The sequence below is a fragment of the Empidonax traillii genome, unplaced genomic scaffold, assembly GCF_003031625.1.
Source record: "Empidonax traillii isolate 1590-97213 ecotype Southwest subspecies unplaced genomic scaffold, ASM303162v1 scaffold340:size591717, whole genome shotgun sequence".
Classification (NCBI taxonomy): domain Eukaryota; kingdom Metazoa; phylum Chordata; class Aves; order Passeriformes; family Tyrannidae; genus Empidonax; species Empidonax traillii.
In genome coordinates, this window is record NW_020955533.1 from 490,215 (window position 1) to 515,292 (window position 25,078).

General features: G+C 40.6%; 1 protein-coding gene across 3 annotated transcripts in view; it reads right to left on the minus strand.

Annotated features, from left to right (window-relative positions):
• SNCA (synuclein alpha) overlaps window positions 1-15,387 on the minus strand; it is a 62,279-nt gene extending 46,892 nt beyond the window's left edge. The window contains exons 1-4 of one of the 3 annotated variants that reach the window (XM_027892169.1): window positions 15,205-15,383; window positions 14,676-14,813; window positions 13,231-13,376; window positions 7,210-7,251 (exon numbers count right to left, since the gene is read on the minus strand). In XM_027892169.1, coding sequence (XP_027747970.1) covers window positions 7,210-7,251; window positions 13,231-13,351 — 163 coding nt within the window. In that variant the 5' untranslated portion in view covers window positions 13,352-13,376; window positions 14,676-14,813; window positions 15,205-15,383. Of the gene's footprint in view, window positions 1-7,209; window positions 7,252-13,230; window positions 13,377-14,675; window positions 14,814-15,047; window positions 15,134-15,204 lie in introns of those variants that run through there. The other 2 variants (XM_027892172.1, XM_027892170.1) reach the window with 2 other exon arrangements.
• Window positions 15,388-25,078: the final 9,691 nt, after the last annotated feature.

A 25,078-nucleotide genomic window follows, 5' to 3' on the forward strand; every position in this document is an offset into this window, starting at 1 on the left:
TTGATAACACTGGAGCAGCAGAGGTAAAAATAAACCTTATTTGTGCCCCAATTTCTTTTATGTTAAAGACATTTGACATTTTTCATTCATGTCTAGCTGTACTTTAGGGAAGAAAAGTCATCATTTAAGGGCCCTTATTATGTTCAACTCACTGTGTCATATATGCCAGTTTGATAATAGTCCACCAAACACTTGCTGCATTGTACAGGGCATGGAAGATTTCTTTTGTTAGACTCAAAAGCATTGATTATTCTTTTTATTTTCATTTTAAGAAAATATTTAATTAAAAAGCAGATCTACCAATGCTCAACCAGAGAATTTCAAAGACAATCTTTCATCAGACTCCACAGAGATTTTTGCCCTGATGTTGATACATAAAATAGTAATCTACAAAAAGACTGAATGCCAAAGATGCCAAAGCAAACTGGATTAATAGCTAACTTCCAAGCCCCAGGGAAACAATAACTCATTTTGCCTACATATACATCAGCAGTTGCCATTCTACCTTTCAGAATATTACTGGGTTCTTCCTGCTCATTCATTCCCAAGGGCTCTTTCTGACAGCAGCTTGAACTAAGAAAAGGGATGGAATGACTTCATGCCTTAAAGTTATGCAGCCAGATTTTCAGTAAAAAACACATTTACTCATCTAAAGAAAGGACTGTTCTTCAAAAGCACCCTTATATTTTTGCAAGTCTAACTAATCCTGTATTTTCCTCCGGGATAAATTCCCTCTGATCCATAAAACGTATTTGTAGCTTTATCTGCACCCTATTTGAGCACAGCCTGGATTCTGCTTGGCAGTTAGGCTACCCTTTCTGAGTCTTTTTTGGGGGAACCACATGCAAAAATTAGACTTTCTGTGGATAAATTACATTTCTTTAATTTCTTGCATAAAGAGTATTAGCTGTCCACATCACAGGGTAGAAAGAATACATTGCTATGATTGACCTTAAAAACAACAATTAGGAGAAAGCTACAAAGATAAACAATGCATTTTTTATTAAATGCCCAAATAATAAATATCTGCTACCTGAAAAAGGACACAGATAATTTAATGCTCATTCTAACTAAGTGAAAGGGAAAAGTTAGTAACCAATTGAGTATTATCTCTATTATGACCATGAGGTTTCATTATAGAGCAGGACAACAACAGATTATACGCTGGCTGAAACTAGAAACAGAGGAAGTCTGTTCCACAACTATACATGCTAATAAGAAAAAAAAAAATCACAAGAAATTCTACTGCATACATCCACTACTCTACTGCCATGCTTTTCTAGAAAAAAAAAAAAATTCATCAAAAATGTTTTCTGCTGTAAAGCAAATGCTGCCCTTAGGGAAGGTTTGACTTAATGCTAGTAAGTGAAAGACATCTGTTAAGATGCCCCACTTGACTATTACCAGCTACAGACTACAAAAAGCTCTGGATTCTACCCATAACTAGTTCTTGTAAACATGTATCTTAAGATGTGTGTCCTAGTAACACATCGTATCTTGCAAAGAATGCTAACACCTGATTTTATATGGAGTCTTTCAGAAACAAGCTGAGAAACATTATGAGACAGACACTCTGTATTGCTTTCAATATTATTTCAAATAGCAGAAAGAAACCTCAAACAGAGATGTAAAATAAAGTGGTATCTTGCAGAAGTAGGTGTAAAAATTATATTCTCCAAGAAATACTAAAAAAAAAAAAAAAAAAAAAAAAAAAAAAAAAAAAAAAAAAAAAAAAAAAAAAAAAAAAAGAGACAGAGATGTGTTTTGGCTATATTTCAGTACTGCTTTTCAATTTTCCTCTGTCTCACTCATTTGTTGGAAGAGATCTTGGGCTGCATCAAAAGTGTGACCAGCAGGTCAAGAGGGGTGATTCTGCCTCTCTTGTGACAACCCACATGGAGTGCTGTGTCCACCTCTAGGGCTCTGACACAGGAAGGACATAGATCTGTTGGAGAGAGTCCAGAGGAGGGCCACAAAGATGATTAAGAAGGATTTAGACCTCTCTTATGAGGAAAGGTTTAGAAAATTGGGACTGTTCAGCTTGGAAGAGAGAAGGTTCTAGGGAGACCTTGTAGCAGCATTCCAGCACCTAACAGGAGCCTATAAGAAAGATGAAGAGGGACTTTTTGCAAGGGCATGCAGTGACAGGACAAGGGGGAATGGCTTCAAACTAGATTAGACATAAGGATTAGACATAAGGAAGAAATTCTTTACTGTGAAGATGATGAGGCACTGGAACAGGTTGCCCAGAGAAGTTGCAGATGCCTCATCCCTGGAAATGTTCAAGGCCAGGTTGGATGGGGATATGAACAACCTGGTCTAGTGGAAGGTGTCCCTGCCCATAGCAGGGGGTTGGAACTAAATGATCTTTAAGGTCCCTTCCAACCCAAACCAGTCTATGACTCATTCTATGATTCCATAAATCTGGGTCCTTTTGTTCTGTTCATTTTTTTTGTTTCTATGGAAGTGACATACACTTTTTTGAAAACTCCCTTTTCCAAAACATGTTGAGTGGCAGAACATATAAAGGACAAATTCAGCAGGCTCAATGCTGACAAAGGATCATATGCTCAGTTGCCCTTAAGCAGACTCATCCCTTCTGATAAAATGATAACAGCACAGTTGCACCATGTTCCTTGCCAACAGTCATAACCAGTTTCATTATCTCAATCTCTTAAAAAAACTGCACCTCAAAAGCAAAATATCAAGAAATAGAGTGGATTTGAGAGCACTGTGGATGCTTCAGTAGAGAACACCTAATTCCTGATGCCATTATTAAAGCCACATTTCTTATACTATGTTGTCATGGTAAGTACAACCACCTACCAAGCGCAACTATCCAGTGGCTGCTATTCCCACTACTAGACTGTTTTGGAAAAGCTCTGCCTGAAGTCTGTTTTCTCCTCCCAGAAACATATTACCCTAGGAAAGGCTTAGTACATGCAAAGTAAAATCAAAAAGGAAAGAATCAGGCCACTAACACTGTTAATGGCACAGCAGTAAGATGCTGATAAAAATAGTAATAAAAGCGGTATATTTAAGATTGCCTCTATTTCAGACTGTTTTGTGATATAACCCCAGCTGGCAACTACCCAACACACAGCTGCTCTTCCTCCCCCAGCAGGACAGAGGGGAAGAGAAATGGATGGGTAAAAGTAAGAAAACTTGTGGGCTAAGTACAGTTTAATTAAAATAAAATAATATGAACAAATTGTAATAAAAAGGAAAATAATAAAGAGAGAAAGCGACATGAAGCCCAAGAAACACAAATGATGCAAAATAAAACAATTGCTTACCACCAAGCAACTGATGCCCAGCCAGTCCCTGAGCAGCTGCCCCCCACCAACCTTGCCCCTAGTTTTATCGCTGAGCATGATGCCATATGGTATAGAATATCCCTCTGGTCAGCTGGGGCCAGCTGTCCTGGTTATGTCTCCTCCAACTCCTCGTGCACCCCCTGCCACCTCACTGGTGAAAAGGAGAAAAAACCTTGACACTGTGTAAGCACTGCTCAGCAGTAACTAAAACATCCCTGTGTTATCAGCACTATCAAACACTGTTTCCAGCACAAATCCAAAACAGCCCCATACCAGCCACTATGAAGAAAACTAACTCTATCCCAGCCCAAACCCACACACAGACATAGCATGAGAAAGCTGACACGGGACTTATCATGAAAGATCTCTCATACACTGCTTCAGAAATTGGAGCACCCAAATATCATTGAAGTCACCAGAGTGACTCTGAAAATTAGCTTCAGCCTAGTGACCCTCCAGCTTTGAAACCCCAGTGACAGGAGAAGAAAAACCAACATAGGTTTCCAGTCATACGTATTTTATTGCCTAAATTAAGTAGTAAGCAGGGGAAAGTATTAACTGTGCACAAACAAATCAGTTCAGAATGCAGGGGGTTGATTCCAACTAATTAAATTAATCTGAATACCAGGTTGTTTAATGATCTTAAGCCCTTAAGTCTCTGTAGAGTTGATACCTGATTTGCATCACAGTGTTGAGAAACAGAGTAAATCAGCTTCTGCGGAGCTCTGCTGTGCTCTGGCCTGATTACTTCCGTCTATACAGAGACTGTCCATTCCATTAAATGACCCTGGGAAGATGTACAATGACCATGCCGAGGCTAACTTTGAGTTTGGAGTTCTAACACTTACTACAGCACCGTGCAAAAAATATTTGCATTGAAGCTTTCTTTTCCCTGCTTATTATAGGCACCTGGTTACCATACAATATCATTGTGAAACCTTTGGCATAATTCAAAATGATAACTAGTTGCTTTCAACTTTGAACAATAAAAGTATATGAAAACGAGGGCATTTCTCTGAATTTATTCTTACTGCACTAAATATATTTTTGAATATGTATTTCAGACAATAAGTTAGTCTTAAGTACTTGAAGAATTCATTTACAAGGATGCCATAAATACATTGGGGGTCATTTAATTTATGCAATTTTTCTGTAAGATACCTGATAGAGTTGAAATAAACACAGCAGTTATACCAAAGACTAAGAATGTTAAGAAAAACAAGAATGATCAGATAAAATAATTCAGCAAAATGCTTGACTTTGGTTCATAACTTGCTATTGTGTCTTCACTCAGGAAAGAGACACATGGTTGAAGGACCATGGGCTTTTTGGCCCTGATCTATTTATAAACAGTGCTTTATTCTGAATATCAGGAGATGGATTGTAAATATTTTATGTTTGATACTGTTCTGGACATTTATCCCTGGGAGATAAGCAAGATAGATTAATTATGCATTTACAGTCAAAGGTCAGTAGACATGCTAATTAGGAAGGCAAGTCTAAACACAAGAAACCACCCCATAAAACTAATAAGCAAAGCTGCTTCATCTTCAGAAGTTCTGAGAAAGAGTGACTTCACAAATAACTCTCACCATATTCCTGTGAAGCACATCCTGGTATCCTCATTTCACAATGTCTTTATGCCACTAAACATGGTACAGTCAGGTCACATTTAAAGTAATAAACACCTCAAGTGTGCAAAGTAATTGACCAAAGAGTGTATTTAGTTTTTATGGCTCTTTGAGGTGTATCAGATCACAGTCATTTCACCAGCATAGGGTTTCAAACCACTAACTATTCAAAACTAGCAAAACTAGCAAGATTTTTGAACTCGGACAGTAAGAAAGTACTAACTGCACAACTGTGAACACACTTATTTTGATCTGTGATTCTAGTTTGCATTTGACTGTCTCCAACGTCTTGAACCTTTTTTATTTACATAACAAAAGGTTTATTTCACCTCAGGTTTCACTGACGCATTGAGGAGTTAATATGCTAAGATGACCAGAACTTGTTAACTCCCAGTTCTATGAAGAGAGACAAGTAGATCTTTACAAGTGCCTTTAAGGGCAGTCTTGTTGCATCAACCTGAATAGCACTGATTTAAAGGAATCTGATTTCTACAGTAACTTCACTGGCATTTCTCAGTGTCTTCAAGTTATACCTCCTAGTATCACTACACTGAGACCAAATCTGTTTTCATCTACCTTCTCTGTTGGCCAGAACAACTCTTTATAGACTTACAATTAGTTTTTTTCCTAAAGTATGACCCAAGCAATTTCTCTGTTCTTATACTACTGTTTCATTTTGGACACCATGCTCTCTAGATTTTGCCTGAAGTCTCCTTAGGGCCACACTTCAAACTGAACACCCTCTATTTTCCATTTTCCTTCAACAGCCAAACTCATCTCAAACAGTTGAACAAGCCAGAAGGAAGAAAACTGTGGCACAAACCCATTACTCCCAAGCTTTGGGTGTTTAACTTTGTGACACCCATTTCATAAAGTGCATGAGGAACAACCACTGTTTTGTCTAAAATCGACAGTAACTTTTCCAAATTTTCTATCCACAGGCACAGCAAGTAACAGATGTGTTCTACTCATGTTTGGCTTTACAGTCTGTTTTGTTCTTTCCAGAACAAAATTTAACATTTTTTCAAACCTGTCAAAAATTCTATTAATTTACTTAAAATTTCCTGTCTCACTAAACATATTGCAATCAGATAATGAAAGATACTCACAGTGTTTTGAGATCAGTAGTTTCTTTGGGGAGACAGGAAAGATGTTCCCTACTGAGCTAGCCTATTTGAGTCCTATTGCTTCAGCACATTTCATCCATGTGCAAATGCCCTTGACCTGGATTCTACCACAGCCCAGCTTGGTGTACATCACCTCTATTAACTTGCTTGGAACTACTGTCAGTTGCCGTCCCCACCTCTGTGATATCAGATATTTGTACCTCAAATCTCCTTCTACTGCAATCCTCTACTGGTTGAAGTAATGATCCCTTCGAATATTTCTCTTAATTTAGGTCTAACAAGCTGAGATTTCAAACCTCATAACAACAGCACGCATGATCAGCCAGAGGCTAAACTCTGAAGGACTATCTTAGATGTTCTCTTCAGTGCTGTTACTATAAAAATTCTTATCTGACTTTTCAACCATTTACATGCATTGTGATATTAAGTACTGACATTTTTTTATGTACCACTGTTTATCCTTTGCACTGGCTTATGTGAGCACACATGAATGAAACGTTGGCTTTACATGAAGAAAAACAAAATCCTTTTCTATCGTATTTCTTTTCTCATTTCTTTGGGGAAAAACAACTTAATATTTTTGACCATGCATTTTCCTCACATCTGCAGAAGTCTCATAGCCTACAGCAGAAAATTACACATTCTTTTCAGTGCACTATGGTCAGCTAAGGTTTTCCTGCACTTTGTAGATATCAAAGACTTCCATTCACTGTGCCCCTTAAAAAAAATTATTTGTTACTGGTTTCAGTTCATACCTAAAATGATCCCTGCAAATCAATTTAAAATTCAAATTTACTCCTTATTGGTGTAGAAATGCTATTGTGAATATACATGCCTGGCATTAATTACAAAGTCTGAAAGCAGTCTTGCTACTGGAAGATTAGGTAGTTCTAAAAAACATCTCAAAACACTCTTAACTGTGACAAATTCAAATCAGTTGATCAAAACTCTGAAATTTGTTTCTTTCCTATAAGCCATTTCTCTTCAATCATCCCACCCAAACAGCTCTCTCAATTTTCTCGTGTTTTTCTATCTGTCATAAATTGTAGTGCTCTCAAAACCAATTTTTAACAGGTAAACAGTTGATTCATCAAATGTAGAGAAGAAGCTGAAATTGAGAGATAATCGTCTTACCTGTTGTGACACCATGAACAACTCCTTCCTTGGTCCTGGAACCTAAAAACAGAACAGTATTAGGCCGAAAGTGCATATTCTTAAGTACTGGTAAAGACTAGGCGGATGATAAAGAGGGATTAGTATACAGATTCCACACAGTTTCATACAGTATTTTTTAAGGTTATTAAAAGAAATTAAACAGGAATTTAATCTAAGGGAAGAGGTAAAACCATCAATAAAGAACAACTGCCTGGATACATACTGACTGTGGAAAGCTGAGTAACACTGGAAACACTTCTGCAGTTTATTTCTTGTACATGCTGACTTCCTTGCCATTTTCCTAACAGCTGTATTAAGCCTCTCAGTTTGCAAACTCACAGAAACCGTGTTAATATTCACATCCTAAGGAGGCTCTTGCATGCATTTGGGGAAGATCAGAGCCACAGATCCCAGAAGACTCTTACAATTTCATCTTGCAACACCTGGCCAGATCTCAGTTTGCAAGGGTTGACAACCATTACCGAACTACAGAAAGACCCAGAGGTTAAAATCATGGAGTGCTGGTAGTGCTAGCCAGATGCAGACATAAATTAATCCAAAAGAGAAACCTTAAATAGTAGATAGGATTTAAATATGAAAAAGACACTGAAACCAAACTCAAGGTCTTTTGCATCTGTTGTCCTCATTGTCACAGGCACATGTGACAACTCACATATGACTCGCAGGCAGCAACCTAGAACTTGTACTAGATTGAGTCATAACTCAAGACCTGTGAAAGTAATGTAACTGTCATCCTGAAGACCAAACGGATTTTTGGAACAGCCATGTAAAAAAGATCTCAACTCTTTACCATGATGCATCAAAGGGAAGAATTGCTTGTGTTTTCAATGGGAGGAGAAACAAATTAGCACATACTGCTGTTTAAAATCTACCTCCATGCCTTTTTCCCTACCAGTCCCCTACTTGTCCTTGTCAGGTTTTAGAATTTGGTTACATTTCAGGGATTAGTATTCATCTGCGGACTTCGCTGCTTAACAATGTGCAATTAAGCATTACAATGACAGAGTCTGTGGCTCCTAGCTAATCATCTTACCTAGTCTGCCAGAGATAGGATGACTTTTTTTTATTAGCAACACAGAATTACCTTATTTGTAACGCAATTTTTTCGTCTCTGTCATTCAGTATTTGAGACATTATAATTTATATTTCTGACTTTTAGCTTAACCCTATAAATATCATGGTCAAACTGATATAAGTAGAAATATACTAGAGGAAAATGCATGAGCAGAAAAATGTTAGAAGAAAGAAGCTTATTGTTACAATAATACAATTAAACACTGAAATAAAATATAAATTCACTCATCAACATGTCCTACTGGCTACTAGTGCCAATTTATGGAATTTTAGACATCTATTCATGGCAGTATTAGATTGATTACAGCATTGAAAAGGCTCTTTTACCCATGAGCAAGAGCAGAATAATAATCTAGAACAAATAAAAGGGAAAAAAATACTGCATCAAGTAAAATGACATGCTCCTTCAGCTAGCTAATGATGAGGTTAAACAGCTGAGAAGTCTTTTTTTCCCTTTATTCTAACTTTCTCTTTAAAAAAAGGTTGTTTTTTCTTACTGAAAACATTTACCATTGAAAATCATAAATTTCATTAAATGCAAGGTGTTAATGTCTAAAGACTTGTTTTAGGACTTGGGTTCTCAATCTTGTGGTACCATGCGACCTGAAAAAGCAGGGCACTTTGAACACATGCTGGAATCCAAGTCAGTGACAGTTCTGACTTCTAGAAAGAGACTAAACACACTGCAGGCTTATAGTTTCTATTGGAATACCTAATATTAAGCATATGCTTTTAGGTGCCTTGTTAGACCCGGTCAGTATCTCATTCATCTTGTTGAACTGGCAGTCTGCAAGCCAAGCTATTAAAGACATGGAAACCTGTGAATTACCAAGTACTCAGTTCCCTGAGGCCAGTAAGAGATGGATGGTACGACAGAACTCCCTGAGGACCTCTGCAATGCATACAGCTCCTGAGGGACCCATGTAAGCTGATTTCACTTCACTTGCCCTGACGTGAAGCTGCTATAACCACAACTCATAAAGGAATGCTCTGTTAGTGGAAGACAGGCTTTTCTTTAATGAAAACTCGGTTCACAGATCCCTACAGAACAGGGATATGTATAGCCAAACCCATTAATTGGCAAACAACCAGCTAGTTGGTGTTCCAGATCTTACAGCATATGTTAGAGCTCAATACTACTTGCCCCACTACTGCACACTTGCATGCAAATTGCTGTTTCTGTCATCACAGCTACAACAGCATCTAGAATTGCATTAGGAGCCGCCAGAACAGGCCTATAAATAACAACAGCTTAATTCAGTAGGATGACTTCTGGCTGGCCATGAAGGAAAGCTGGTCGTCCACACTGTATTTGAGAGAAATTACCTGTCTTTCATTCTGACATTCCCAAAACATCAACAGTCTTGCTTGTTGTATCCTACATAACAAGGGGAATCAGAGCAGGGATAATATAAAGACCAAGAAACCTAAGTCTAACCTAAACTACTTAGAAGCAATAGTAGTACATGGTAATGCTTTTTTTTCTGAGCTGTAGTACACATTTGTGTGAAAGGAGGGAGAAGCCAAAACAGATTTCTGCCTTTTTGCAATTACAAAAAGTACCACAGACTCTCTTCATAATTTATTATCATCACTGTCATTATGCCAAAAAGAAACACACTCATTTCTGGACTATTTGAGAGACCAACAGACTATTCACCTTGCTTAATCAGAGCTGGTTAAAGACAGGTAGACATAAACTCAAATTAGGGGAAGAAGACACTGACATCTAAGGAAAACAGTTGCTTCCAAGTCCTGAAGCCCATTATTCCACCAACCAGATCTTCAATCTCTCGACTACTCTGCTGGCTTTTCTACAACCGAAGGAAAACAAGAGACCTCGTCAAAAGAGAGTGCAGCAGAAGAAGTGGGATGGTCTTGCCAAATAGGTCACGACTGCACTGTTCTACTCTACGGCCATGTGCAAGCACAGGGAGTAGTAAACAACTCATCTGTTAGCAACCCTGCAGCTGTTGAACTATTCCTTTGTTGTGCTAGTGTATGACACACCAAAAAGGGACTGGAAACTTCCATTCCTGTGCACTGAATGTGCACTGAAAAGTCAACTGAGCAAAATCTTCAGCTCACTAGTATCACACAGAAAGCTCAAGATCAGAAAGATCTTGAACACCACATCACTGAGTGCATGCAAATGCATTCTTCTTACTCTCAGTTCCTGTTTCAAAGTGAGTGGGGGTAAGTATTGCCACTCATTTCCTCACTGCTTCGCACCAACAGCTCTTAAAGGATACAGAGAGACCCAGTTTTAAATTTACAGCAAACTCAAGCAGCACAGGACTGCTGAGCCTCAGTCCTCCTTTCTAAACAATGATCAGGCCCTTGTTTAACATCAAGAAAGGTCCTGATGCTGAACTTGTATGAGTCAAGACAAAGCCACCGATTTCAGCTGGCCAATGCTGAAGCCCATCAGCAGAGGAATTTGATGGGAAAAAAACCCAAAAAACAATACTGAAAGCATAAAAATACATTGTAGAGTGTATTGAGGAGTATCTTGGGTACATAAAAGGAGGACAAAGACAGTGAACTGAGGGAAGAAAAAAGACACTTCATCATGGACAGGGAAAAAATCCCCGGTTAATCCTTTACCAGGTAGAATTATGTTATGATCTTTCACATAATAGTTAACATCTGGACAGCAAGGCCCAGATGGTTTCCATATTTACTTAAATTCCACTGATTCAAGTGGGAGACCATACCATCTAGGGCATCTGGACCAAAGACTTTGTATCTTCTTAATCCTCCAGCAGCAACTGAAGGCTGAATGTTATGAAACTCAACATGTCCCTCTCAGCCCAGTGTTGTTAGGTTCTTCTTTACAAGATGTCAGGCAGCTTTTACAGTACGATCTGGCTGTGAAACTCAAACCTGAAAACCCCATGATAAAGGGAGGGAGAAATCTTCAGGAGCTCTAGTGCATTGTGCTGCTCCTCTCCTCTTCTCATAAAGGGCTTTCACCACCTTTTGCACTGCAACCATTACCAGCCTACAGAGCCAGAGATTATCACACTGGGCTTTGCTCACGCTGCATAGGAGAAGAGCCACCTCTCCTGTGTGCTTGGCACACAACTGCACAGGAGCTGCCAAAGCTCCTGGAGACAGCTCCCAACCAAAGGCATTTTTACCTGCACAACAAACTGTGCATACAACTCCTTCCTCCTGAAAAGAAGGCATCTGGTACGAGAAGGATCTTCTGCCATTTCTGCAGTCACAGGCACAGGTCCCTATCATGGCTCAGGACTCTGCTGTCCTCAGTAATTCATTCCTGAAATAAATAGCAAGCCTACCCTCCAAAGTTCAACCTCAGCAAAAGCGTCTCTGAAGTCAACAGGAAATCTGTTGCCTTTGGGAGCAGAACTAGGTTCAAATATTATTACGGTTTGGAGAACAGGTCAAACACAAAGATTAATTCAGCACACTGTGGAGGTTTCCAATACAAAGAAATCAATGACCCCAGAAGCATGGTCAGCACCACAAGAAAACAAAATAAAAGCAAGCCCCACCCCTGAAAAATGACTCCAACATCAAGCACAATATACAGTGAGAGAACATCTATTTTGATATCCTGAAAATGAGCAGATGCTCATTTTAAAATAGACTCATCTTACAATTAGTGTTCAAAATAACTGCCATCCCTGTTGGCAAGAGCACTGAGCTTTGCTACGGTTCAAAATGAGAGAAGTATATTCCAAATGAGTAGTCCACACTATCTGGAGCAGAAATAATTTCTCACAGACTGGCACTAGCCTGCAAGAGTGGAGGGAATCCTAAAAAGACACTGGAATTGCAGCAATCTCAGTGCTCCCATTGAAAAGAAATGCCTCTGGTTTTCAGCTCTGTTTAACTTCTCTCTGCTATGCGTGCGCATCTCCCTTGGTACACACAGCATCCATTACAGAGCTGAACCGCTACAAAATCAGCAAAACAGAAAGGACCTACAGAAAAGGGTATTCTTTCCCCCTCCTTTATATTATGCACTAACTTTATCTGATAAATAAGAGAAACAGACCCATGATTACTTTTTTTTAAAATAACCACTTACTCATATAGTCTTGGCAGATTATTTTTCTGTGAATTTTTCATGGTAGCACTTGCAAGACAGTCCTCTAAAGCCCCATACTTGCTAAAATGAAGATGACTATCATGCATAAAACTACCAATCTGGGATTTGAAAAGAATTTTATCCCTGGCTCTATGCAAGACTTTTGTGTCCTAGAATGAGACACTTAATAACTGCTTTGCTACCTTGGGGTCTACCTGCTATTAACTGTAGTTGTTCTTCTTGGAGAAGTCACAGAAATGCTAGGAATTTGCAATAGTAAGTACAGAATATGAAGTTAACTTCAAACGATGAGGAGATGACACTTTGCCATACAAAACATTACTGTCAACATGCCAATCAGGCAGTCTGTCTAATCCTCAGTTCCTGAATTAACCTCTCAAATGTCTTTTCTTAAAATCCTATTTAAACCCCACATTCTGTAGAGTGCTGTCAAGTTACCTTCCACTTCAGCTTTTACATTTTTTTAAAATTTATTTTTACTATACCAACTACCCCTTCAGCCTTAACGTAGGAAACTTCTTGAACAGAATAACCAGCCAGTGACCTGTACTGCAAGGCACCTCCCGTGACACAGCCTCGTTCAGTCTGGTGTTGCAGATGTGGCTCCACAGAGCAGTAGCCATGTGGCCAGCATGTGACATAAGAACCAACACTTGGTTTTAAAGAACTGGAGCTCAGGAGGCACAACTCTCCTCTTGTTTGTTTTGCAATGGTCTCCTATGAGTGATCAGGGATTTTTTTTTCAGAATACTAGGTCTGACGAGGATCCAGCTGTGAATGTCTGTGTAAACCAACCGGCAGTGTGGTCTCCGCTGCCCACCTACCCACATAGAGGACTCCCTCTTTCGTCTTTCCTGCCGCCTCTGCCACACCCTGCTTGGTTTTTTCTGCTGCTGCTACGACTCCCTCCTTTGCCTTGGAAAGTCCTTTCATGAACACATCCATGGCTGAAGACTTTCTTCACACAGCTCTAGAGAAAAAAAAAAAAAAAAAAGACAGTACACTTTCAATATGAATTTTTAAGTCTTTTATCCCAGAAAGGTGGAAAAAAAATATTCCAACTGAATGGAAACACAATTACTGAAAAAATTACATTATTTATACCTCCATATTATGTAGCTATAGGAAACAGAAATCCTGTTTCCAGAGAATCCTAAGAGAGGTTGCCAATAATGCAGTACTGGTTGGAAGGTGGATTCATTGATACAAGTCCCTTCCTTGTCTACCAAGGCATCATTTCTTCCAAAGGACAGTTCTGTTTATGTGCTGATTGCAAGATTTAGCCCTGCGATTTAATGTTACTCCACCTCTCATAGAGAAAAAAAAACAGCTTAAAAAAACCACCAGCAACTTAAACATCCCCAAACAAAAAGACCAACCTGCAAAACAAACCACATGAACCAAAATCCCTCCTGAATGACAAATGTTCACTTGTTGGAGGAAACTGCCATTACAACCCAGAAGGACTGGAGCAAACAGAAAATGCTGCTTTTCCAGTTGTTCAGCATTCTGCACACAGTCCACGTCCCTCTTCTGGAAATCGAGCTTTCCTGAATGGGTTCCTTGCATGCATCAGGACTGAGAACAGATTTTACTAAAAAGCAGAAGCAAGAACACAGGATCTTAAAAGCACTGCACTAAAGCTACCAAGTGAGCTCTGTGGCAGCTATGCCGTGCAGCGCTACACTGAAACCACTAAAATAGTAATTAAAACCAAGAATTAGTGTCCCTTCAACAAATCCATTATCCAGACTCCTTTCTCTTCCTCCACCCACACAGACAGAAGTGCTGCCTATTATCTTCTCTTCTTTGCCAGAGCCTGAGTAGGAGGAATGGATGTCTAGGAAGGCATCTGGGCTGTCGCAGCTTTCTACTAACTCGTGACAAGCGTGTGAAGAAAGGCAGTGTTTGTGCTCCAGCCAAACTGCCTACAGTACCTGTCACCCTGGGGATGGCAAAGGGGGATACTTTATGCAGAGAGATGGGGGAGGCAGGACCCAGCCCGCATGTCCCTCTGGCTTCTCCATCGAGGGTGTCTCCAAACCCGTCCCCAGGGCAGCACCGCGACCACAGGTGTGGGGGCACCCTGGGGACCGCGGGCGTGCAGCACCGGGGTGTGTCACACAGCACACAGGCACCTGCAGAGGGAGGGAGGGAGGGAGGGAGGGAGGGAGGGAGGGAGAGGGCAGGGCGCCGTGCCCATACAGGTGTGCAAACATACACACACACACATACATACATACATACATACACACAGAGAGGCACCTACCGAGCAAGGCAGGGCGGCGCGACCGTGTGGGGCACCCACGGGCTCCCGCGGACACGCCGTCGGCACAAGGCGGCCACGGCGCCCGGCTTCTCCTCCCTCCCCCGTGCCCACACGAGGACGTTCAACAGGAATATATATCTATATATAGAGATTAGATAGATAGATAGATAGATAGATAGATAGATAGATAGATAGATGGATGCATGGATAGATGGGTAGATGGATGGATAGATGTATAGATAGATGGATGGATAGATAGATGGATGCATGGATAGATTGATGGATAGATAGATAGATGAATAGACGGACAGATGGACGGACAGACAGATAGGTATTATATATATATAGATATAAATACATGTATATTCATACCCACATACGCGCATCCCGCACGGCTCCACAGATACAGCCCAGTCCCGGCAGCACCGACGCGCAGCGGAGCCGCTCCCCCCACGCCCAAGCCCGGAGTGGCCCCCGCGCCCCCTCCGCCCCCGGGGCCGGCGGCCGCCCCGCCCTGCCCCGCACTCACCACCGGGATCCTCCGCCACCGGCGAGCGACCCGACCCGTTCCGAGCAGGCGAGGGGCGGCGGGGGGAACGGGCAGGCGGCGGGCGAGGCGCGGAGAGGCCCGAGGGAAGCTGCCCCTGCTCAGCACATCCCGAGGTGGGGGGTCGGGCCGGCGCTGCTGGCACCACCCCCGGCGGCAGCCCCTCAGGCGGCGAGTGCTGGGGAGAGGCGAGGGCGGGGGGCGGGAGGATGCGCCGCGGGAGGGAGGGAGGGAGGGAGTGAGGAAGGAGGGAGGGGCGGAGGCTCACGCTGCGCTCCCTCCTGGCCCAGGCGCTGCCGGGGTTTGCGTGGACGGGCTGAGCTCCCCGCGCAGCATTCTGCGCCCACCTGCTCGCGTCCTCCGCGGCGGGGAGGTGAGAGGCTCGATCAGCTGGGAGCGCTTGTTCCATCGCCACAGATCCGGAGAGGAACGAGAGGTAAAAGGCAGACCAGGCGACTTGGACCCCGCTGGGACTCTGCGCACCCACCACGCGTTCCAAAGGCTGGACCACCACATCTTAGGTGAAACGTAAGGAAGCTGTTGATGGTGACTGCAGTACCCTCCTGTTTCACTTCACCGAAGCCTAGAAAATCTCCCCAAGCATCTAATTGCTTTTTCATCTACTTCCAAATCTTCGACCCTAAATGACTGCAGTTCAGTGTGACTGTCCTCACAAGATCCATGAGCCCAGCTTATTTTTAAGCATGGGAGGTGATGCTCTTAAAAGTGTAATTTTAGTCTATTGTAGACACACAAAAATTTTCAACCCAGATGAAGATCAGTATGGCCACTTGACTGACCCCTAGACCTCTACTGCACCACATACTCCATGGCCACAGCCACTCAGATCTTAAACAGATGCATAGAAGTCACTTTTGCCCTAGAAAGGGAAAGCTATCAAACTTCTCTATTTTGGTAACAGAATTTAGGCATGAAAAGCCAAGACCAGTGGGAGACAAGGCAGTAGAACAGATGGACCTTCAGCTTCAGTACATCAATTCAAATCCTGCAAGACCTACAGAAACAGTTTGGGTTTTATTGCACTCTGAAAGGAGAAACAGAACATGGTATAGATGAAATACAAGGCTCTGAGCTGCAAAGAGCATCTTTCATCCATCATCCCATGCAGACAGCTGATGCATCCCTGGCTTTATTTTCATTCTGAACACGTAGTGCAGAGTCTTCCTCTTGTCAGGTTTCTTCATAAGCCTTGATATTTCTGTACTCTTTGGTCAACTTTCTTTTGCCTCATTACACTAGTAGTTTTAATCAACCAAGCATTGAACAACAGATTTTATTTCTTTGTCTAAGAATGTGCAGAGTGACAGTACAAATCATTCCCTCATAATTCTGCCTTCAGGAAAACCTTAAAAAAAACTACATAAGGTAACTCATCTCATTCATCCCGTGCAGCACATTCATAGTTTGTAGTGCAAGAACTAGGTGTGATATTACTATATTCTCCCAATTTGGGGAGAGGAAAACAGGTATAGTTTCAGGCAGTAAATAGAATGTAATCAAAATCATATTATTTTCACATTTTGTTAACTGGCTCAGCAATTTAGGTATGTAAACTAGCTCACTGAAAGTCAGTCCTTCAATGACTTTCTGCTACCCTAGCCAGTAAACATAGACACCAAAATAGAATTAAAGCGAATATTACACTCCTTGTGTGTTATCTTCCACATTTAAACAAGACTTTTGTTTTTCTAGCATGCAAGTGACTGTGAGCGTGAAATGTTGCTTTTTATTATGCTGATATAAATCTGGATAGACTTATAGTATTTAATTATGTTAGCAATAACAGAGAATCCAGTATGATAAATAATCTTATACATTTACGGCTCTGCTTCCAAAAACTTTAGGAAGAAGAGCTCAGATGTTTCCAACTCCTAGCTTTTCCAAGGATTCTTTTTTTTTGCCTTATATTTATCAAAGGCAGGGATTATGTTCTGCTGTAAACAAAGTAACAGCCTGTCCATTGACAAAATCATGCAGCTAGGATTGGGGTGAAGGCAAGAGGGATTCAGTTGCCACAGCAGAAGTAAAGCTAAAAATTTCATCTGTAGTATTCAAAATAGCCAGCTATTAAATTCTCAATTAGAGGATAAGAGGCACAGTGAGGAAAAATGTAGAGCACAAATGTTGACACAAGAAATTCTTCATTCTGAAAATGGATGGGACTTAAGTGGAAAACAGAATTAAATATGATACAGAATCGGCATTGTATCTGCAAGGCAATTTCTATTTAAACTACATTATCTACAACAGCTGGTTGGGGTTTTTTTTGTAGGTTGTCTCTTCAGTACTATTAGTATTGCAGTAAGTTCTCCCCTGAAGCCTTTCCTGCCTGAAGAAGGGATAGTAGCAAGCAGATTGCCCACTGATCGCATTTAAAACAAATCTTTATTTAATGACACTGTTTACTTTGCAAGAGCAAAAATCAATTAAGTAGTAATAAAAACTCCCTCAATTCATCTTGCCTTGCAGGCTAACTTATTGGTTTAGTTGCTTGTGATCAAGTGCATCTACTTTATTAATATGAAAAGAAGAAATATAGAAAATTGAGCAATGTTGCAGAGTAAAACTGATCAGAATTAACTCCCTTTGGGTTAAAAAATTCTAATATAAAACTATTCATGTGGAAACACTGTATAAGTGTTCCCCTTGAACATAAGTGAGTTGACAGCTTTCTCCTGTTTATTCAAAGAGTGACTCACACAGGCTCCCTGTGTTACTGCTGAACTGATAGGTGATGTTACTCAGAAGAAAGATACCTTTAAAAACCTCAAAGCTGCAGTATGAAGGGAAGCTGTCTTAAAGTAGGCTATTGGTAACAGGTAACACTGATTATTCTGCTGGAGGATCTTTCTACTGACTGCAAATAATCTGAAAATGGTCTTAATTTGAGAAATACATTAACTGTGTGAAACTGCAATTTTTATACAAATATATTTTAGTCTTCGGATTTTTTACAAAACTGTGGACTGCTTCAGAGGCAACTAGGAGTTTTTTCTAGACTCTTGCATCACAATGTCTGCATTTCTGTTCTCATTCGTGTCCTTCTTTGGACCTTTGCTGTCATTACTGACTATGTTGTAACTACCTGTGTGTGTAGGCCGTTTCTGAGAACTCAAAAACATGCTCAATTTAAAAAAAAAAAAGATTAGGAAAGCCTCATCCTTGCTTATAGGTAAGCCTGAGATTTAGCAGACTATTAATACTTAGTGTGCTCCTAAATGTCATAATGTAACGCTCCAGAGCATACATAATGTTCCAGAATGTTTACTCAACTGAAAGTTAAGTACATGTATTAAAACCTTCATGCAATTAAGTCACAACTTACCATTTCAGAGTTAGTTTCCCACTGGAAGCATTCTATTTAATAATTTGAAATTAATATTCATTATTATGCAGCAGTTGCCATTTCCAGTTCATCCCTGTTCCAAAGATTTCTGCATGTGAACTGTTTTGATAGATTTAACTGAGTGCTGGCTGTGGGCTGGGTTGTTTGATGTCCACTATCATGCCCTGCAACCATTGCCAAGAGACACAAATAGAACTGAAGCAGGTTTGAAATTTAGATTGACGTTCTCGATGCCTTTGTGCATGGAGTCTTTCATCTCGGGTCAAAACCAGAGCACAAACAGAACATTTCATAGAGAGCACAGAGCCATAAAATGGTTTGAGTTGAAAGGGGCCTTAAAGATCAACTAGTGCTAGATAGAACTCCATGTGCAGACCTAGCTCCAGCCTCTACTCTCATTGCTTCTCCTCTGCTTCTGGTTTTACCTGCTTCTATCTGACATAATGTTCTTTCTCAGAAATCTCAGTTCCAGCTCTTGCATTTGACATAGTTAGATGAGACAACTGGTCTAGTCCTTCCTGTTCTCAGTTCGTGTCTGCACGTGGCACAACATGTACCATCTCATATCTGAGAACTACAGGTCAAGCCTCTTTCAGCTTTAGGCCAGAACATGTCCAGTGCAGGTGGAGGCATCAGAGCTCTAACCAAGGAAAAAGTGTATGGGTGGGAACCATGGAAGAAGGAGGGCTTCTTCCGTAAGTCTTAACATTTGAGCAAATTAGTCTAGAACTGAAAACATGTCTATAATAATTCATATCTCAACTGAGGTTGCTAAGCCTCAAATTCCTTCTGTCAAATATGAACAATAAAAACATTCTCATAAGAAAAGTTCACCAGAATATTTTAGCATAGGTAAAGCAGATTTTCTCCTCAAAATCTGTTCAGGCATAGCTCAGACATTTTAGGTGGTTTAGTGTATGTATATATGTATGTGTATATGTTCCAACTATGTCTCTGCCCATGCCAGTGGGATTGAAACTAAATGATCTTTAAGGTCTCTATCAACATAATTTATGCCATGATTCCATGTGTTTGCATAGGTCAATGAGAGGCAACATTTACAAAGTATATATATAAAAATGTTTTAATTGATACAGACATATATGCCAAAATACCATCTTGCAGGTATGTACACACACATGTACATATACATATATTTAAGGAAGATTTATGTCTCTCATTTGGTAGATTTCAGCTCAGATACACTAATCTTGACATTAATCACCAGATAGAAGGGTCTCACAGCTTTATACCACCTCTGTCAACAGACAAAGCCTACCAGTCTTTCATCTCTCTTACTTGCTGTCAAGGATGAAGTTACAGACCTATCACATCTTTCTTAAGCAGCGGTAACATTTAATTAATAATTAATCTGTCTGGGCTAGGAATTCAGTGCTGAAGGGCAAAGAAACTCTGCCTGTTTCACCTGGAACCTTAAGCAAAGCTGTGCTATGAAAAGCAACATCTTGAGTGCCAGGGAGGCCATCTGGCAGTATGTATCTGCTCTGAGACACCCAGTATGTCAGAAGAGACTGTCCTGAGGGTGCCTGGCAAAAATCAGCCTTGATTGTTCTTTAGGATGTTTCCTGTTACATAGCACTGATGTAAATGATTGTAAATGAAAGAAACAATCATCTTCCTCACATGTGATGCAACGGTGTTATCAGCATCTCATGTAACTGAAAATGCTAATGCTAGAAAAGTGGGAATCGTCACGCAGAGTCAGGTCTGATGCCTGTCTTGTCCCAAGGTCTGTTTGAGTGAGAGGTCAGCACCAGATTTCTCCAAGGTCAGTGATAAGACAGCATGCTCTAAAGTAGCCTGCTGCAAATATAGGTGTCTGAACCAGTGCAGGCACAGCACATTAATTACCTGGATGGCAGCATTTCTCAGGAGGTACACCAGGAAGGCAGCAGCTGTAATTAGATACTGAAGTTAGTCACCATAACACTGTTTAAACAAGTGGAAAACCCAAATAGGAGCATACTTCGTACTATCAAACTGTCTTCTTTCTGTAATTTCTAAGGGAAACTAGACATCACATAAAATAGAAGTGACTGTTTTCATTCAGATTGCACTTTTGGCATCAGAGGTATTAATAATCCAGAGGTGATAAAAATATGAGCAATCCAAACACACATGCATCTTCACACAGCAATTTTTGGTTTTCATGTTGCTTGTGAACAAGTTTTCTGTATTGCTAAAAGTCTGTTATCTGATACATTTAATAAACAGAACTTACATGTATCTGATGTTCACTAACATTTGCTTGTCAAAGTGGAGAATCTCTAAATGGAGATTCTGTGCACCAAAACAGGAGATTCTCTTTTTGAACATTCAGCGTGTGCAAATAAAAAACATGGAAACAATAATATATGGAATAAGTGCATAAAGACTACATAGCTTGGGGAGTTTTTTTGTTTGGTTGGTTGGTTTTTTTCCACATTAACACAAAGGGAAAACCTAAAGTCTTCCCTTCTCATTTCTCTTATTCCAGCTTGCAAGCTTCCCAGCCAGAAAGTCATGACACAGTCATCACTTGCCAGCACTTTTTTTGTAACACCAACTACAGGTCCAATTCAACTCCTTTTCATTCTTACATTAAGCCAGAGATTGACTCAGGGGAGCAAAAAATAACAAAGGAAATACCAATATGAGAATGTTATTATCTGTTCTGGTTTCTTTGGCCCCATTACTTATTACATGGAAGTGAAGACTCACTTACTGGAGTCCTACCTTAGTGCAATCTCCAACCAACAGGCCCATACCTCCTTGTAGATGTTTATATTAGCACAAAACGTATGGGCACTTGTCTTGATCTTAAAGTCTTAATTTTAAGGTAGCATCTGGGTTATTAAAATTTGTCTATATGCAGCACTAAGCAGGGCATAGACTCACTGGGAGACATTTCATATTTCTTCTCAAGGGGATGTATACTTAGGCTTGGACAATGTAGACAAGCAATAGGAAAGAAAAGATTACTTTTCCCCATAACCACGCACAAAATAAATGTACCTGTAAATTTAATTTAATTTAAAATGCCATTCCAGTTACAGCCTCAAGCTCAGATCTTGAAAAAAACCTGTACCTTAGAAACATTTAATTTGTGTTAGGCTTTCCAATTTGTTTCAATTCACAAGCAGTTTGAAGATTCACATTTGCAGTGATGCCCAGGAGGCAGGGGAAAAAGACTTGAAAGATCGCTTCAGTAAGGGACAAGATAGTTAAGTAAGGGACAAAGGGAAGACAAAGCAGCAAACATGGTGGCAGTGGTCACAGTTAAAGGCCACAGCCAAACTCAAGTCAAACTTGCGTGGGCATATCGATGAGGGGTTTGTCCAGAAAGAAGTTGCAGGTTGTCAGTGGCTTGAGTGGAGATTTCTGGAGACTCATTTTTCATGCATGAAGATTGGTAAGGTAGAGGACCTGAAACATTCTCAAACAATCATTAGTGGTCAGATGCCACAGGCACCTGCCAGAAGAGGGGCAAGAACTGGCATATTGGCAGCAGACAGGAGGTGGTCAGTTAGGGAAGTACAGGCTACAGGGAACCTTCAAGTGTCCTGTCCAGGCAAGAGGAGGGACAGTGAAGACACACGGAAAAGACATGTCACATGGTAGAAGCAGTGTGCTAGGCAAATCATTTCTCCAGCAGTTTACTGTGAGGACACTGGAACAAGATTGCGCTTGCCAAAGTCTGAGTAGGTGCTGTATTTGCCAAAGCCTGCAAGTTGTTAGATGGCCAGATCATTTTAAATGCCCTAAGTCAGCAAGGTCAGTCACAGCAGTCGGGGCCTACTTCTATTAGGACAAAAGTTCCTAAGTCCCAGCTGTAGGAGTGCTTGCTTCCCAGGCTGTTTGTACCATCATTGCCTCTAAGGCAACTCACTGTCAAACTGAGAGATATTCAGACTTTCATGCTTGGGTGAGTGAAGTCCATCACTCATAGCAGCTAAACAAGTGGCCAGATTTTCATCATTATTGCCCCTAACAGCACAAAAGCACTCTTCCCCCCAAACAGGGCTACTGATTTAGTTTATCAAAGTAGACTTGAAGAAGAATTCAATATCCAGTGTTGTAGCTCAGACTCCTCAGTAGTCATTCACCTGCTATGCGCTCTCTGTAAGAAATCAAAATGATCTTGCCTGAAACAGCTAAATCTCCATTTTTAAAATAAATGGTCAGTTCCATGTATCTCCAGGAAAAAGATCCCAATAGACCTGTCTGCCTTCATATTGGGCAACTGCATTTTTCCCCAGGCCAAAATACAGGTTTCCTTTCGTGTTTTGAAACAGATGCAGAACTTGTGCAGAATCAGTGTTTCAGGAGTTTACCTGCTCCTCATGGTCCTAAGCTACAGGAAATACTCAAAATATTAAAAAGGTTAATTTTTTTCCCTATCAATTTATTTTTGCATTCACTTCACTCATAACTCATAACTGCTGATGAATACCCCATTGTGCTTGACATTTTGTAGTCAATATTCTTGGCTCAAAAGGGCTTATTTTGTTGGTTTCATGACAAGACACAAACAGGGAAATAAAGCACAGATGAAGGATCTGAGAAGGAGTTGTGAGAATGAAACAGGTGAACCATTCACAGTAACCAATAATCGCAGATCACTGCCCTTCTAGGTACCAACTGCCCTGTGAAATGAGAATTTAACATCCCTGTAGCCATTTTAGCAGTGAACTTTGAATACAGAGTGGATTGTTTCTCTTCAGCTTTTACTGTAAGCTTCTCTGATGTTTGCAGACAAGGTCCACACGTGTTTGACTTGTGGATAACAGACCATAAGATGCTGCCTCTGTTGCTGCGTTTTCTCTGAAAGAGATTGATCTGGTTTGCTGTTCAATTAAAAAATTCCTAGTTATGCCACTGCTCAAAAATGTCTGTGTCAATATGCATTGAACCTGATGCATCCTTTTGTGCACCACAAAGAACCCCTTACATATCTTCATTTCCAAGCCATCAGGCACAGCGCTGCTGGAGTTACAGCGGCAGAAGCTGACTGCTGCTGTCCCTAATCAGGGCTCTCACAGGCAACAGTTTAGTATATAAGTTGTTCATAAAGGTCTAATTTCTATATTTCAATAAAATGTTAATAATCATTATTTAATGCTCATGTCTAATTGAGTAGTAAATTCTTAGTACCTGTGGCATATACTCATCAATACTATTTTCAGCTGGCATCCTCATAACCATGTTACTAGGTACTTCTGAAGCTCCCTCCAAATATTATACTCTTTCAGAACTACTTGAAATGGGCTTAAATTTGAGTTGTAAAATATTTCCTCTTGCTATTCATGAGCCAAATGCAGCTTTCATTATTCTATGACTAGTCTGAATGCTCTGCTGAAGAAAGGCCTTCCCTGTCACCAATAAGCTTGAGTTTCAATTTCAAATGTGACTGATGACACACTTTTAAAATGAACGTTCAGCTTCCTAAATGAACTTTATTGTTCTTCACTTAAAATCAGTGTGCTGAGCATCTTAGAGAATATATTTCCATTTAGTGATTTTAAAAGATTGTGTTTCAGTCACCGCTACTTTTGTCTATTGTGAATAAAATAGTATTCACTCTGCAGGGGTCATCTCTGCAGTGCAGGACTAACAGCATGAATGAGGAAATGAGACCTTGACACTTCATTAAGCCATCTCAGTCTGAGAACAGCATTTCCAATCTCTTTAACATTTTCCATAAGTCAGCTCTATTGCTCCCATCCAGCACCTTCTCATCACAATGTTACACTTTTGCAGTTTTGACACATCTAGTGTGTAATCACTGAAAACCATTCTCACCTGGTTTTGACTTCAGTGATTTCCATATGACTTTAGTTGTCTGATTGGGGCTACCATTTAGCCTAGTTCTATGGAAGACTGATTCCTTGTAGGGACCACAGAACTAACTTTACATGTGGCCTGGTATGAGATGCTCAGTCAGCCAAAGCTTTGAGGGGAATCTGTCTTGTCCCTTTCCATAAAGAAGATCAAAACATTCAAAAAGCTGCGTATGATATGAGTAAAATCTAGGTAAATAACCCAAATTTATTAGTGATGTCCAATTAGATCAGGCCAGCTAATTAGCCCAACCAAAAATGAAAGTAGTTTACTCCCTGACTCTCTCCCAGATTGCTATGTTCTGTCAGCAGCTCTTGCTTCCAGACTAGCTCGTTAACTCTTTGAGCTGCAGCAAGCAAGCCCTGCACATTCCTCTTTAGTCACTGGGAAGTTCTTCAGCCCCATCTGAGGGCAGAGAGCTGCTCTCTGCTCTTCAGTGAGAATCCACAAGCTGTGTGAGCTGTTGGCTTCTGGCTGCAGGTGGTGCTATGTGGCCCTGCCATAGGACCTTCCCTCCCTTAGCATTCTACAAAACAGATTGAAATCTCTCGCTGCCTCCTAGAGGATCTTCCTGACCCTGTCTTCTTGGGCCAAGTCTACACTTGATGAGATGCAACCCCGAGTCCTGAAGGAATTGGCTGATGTAGC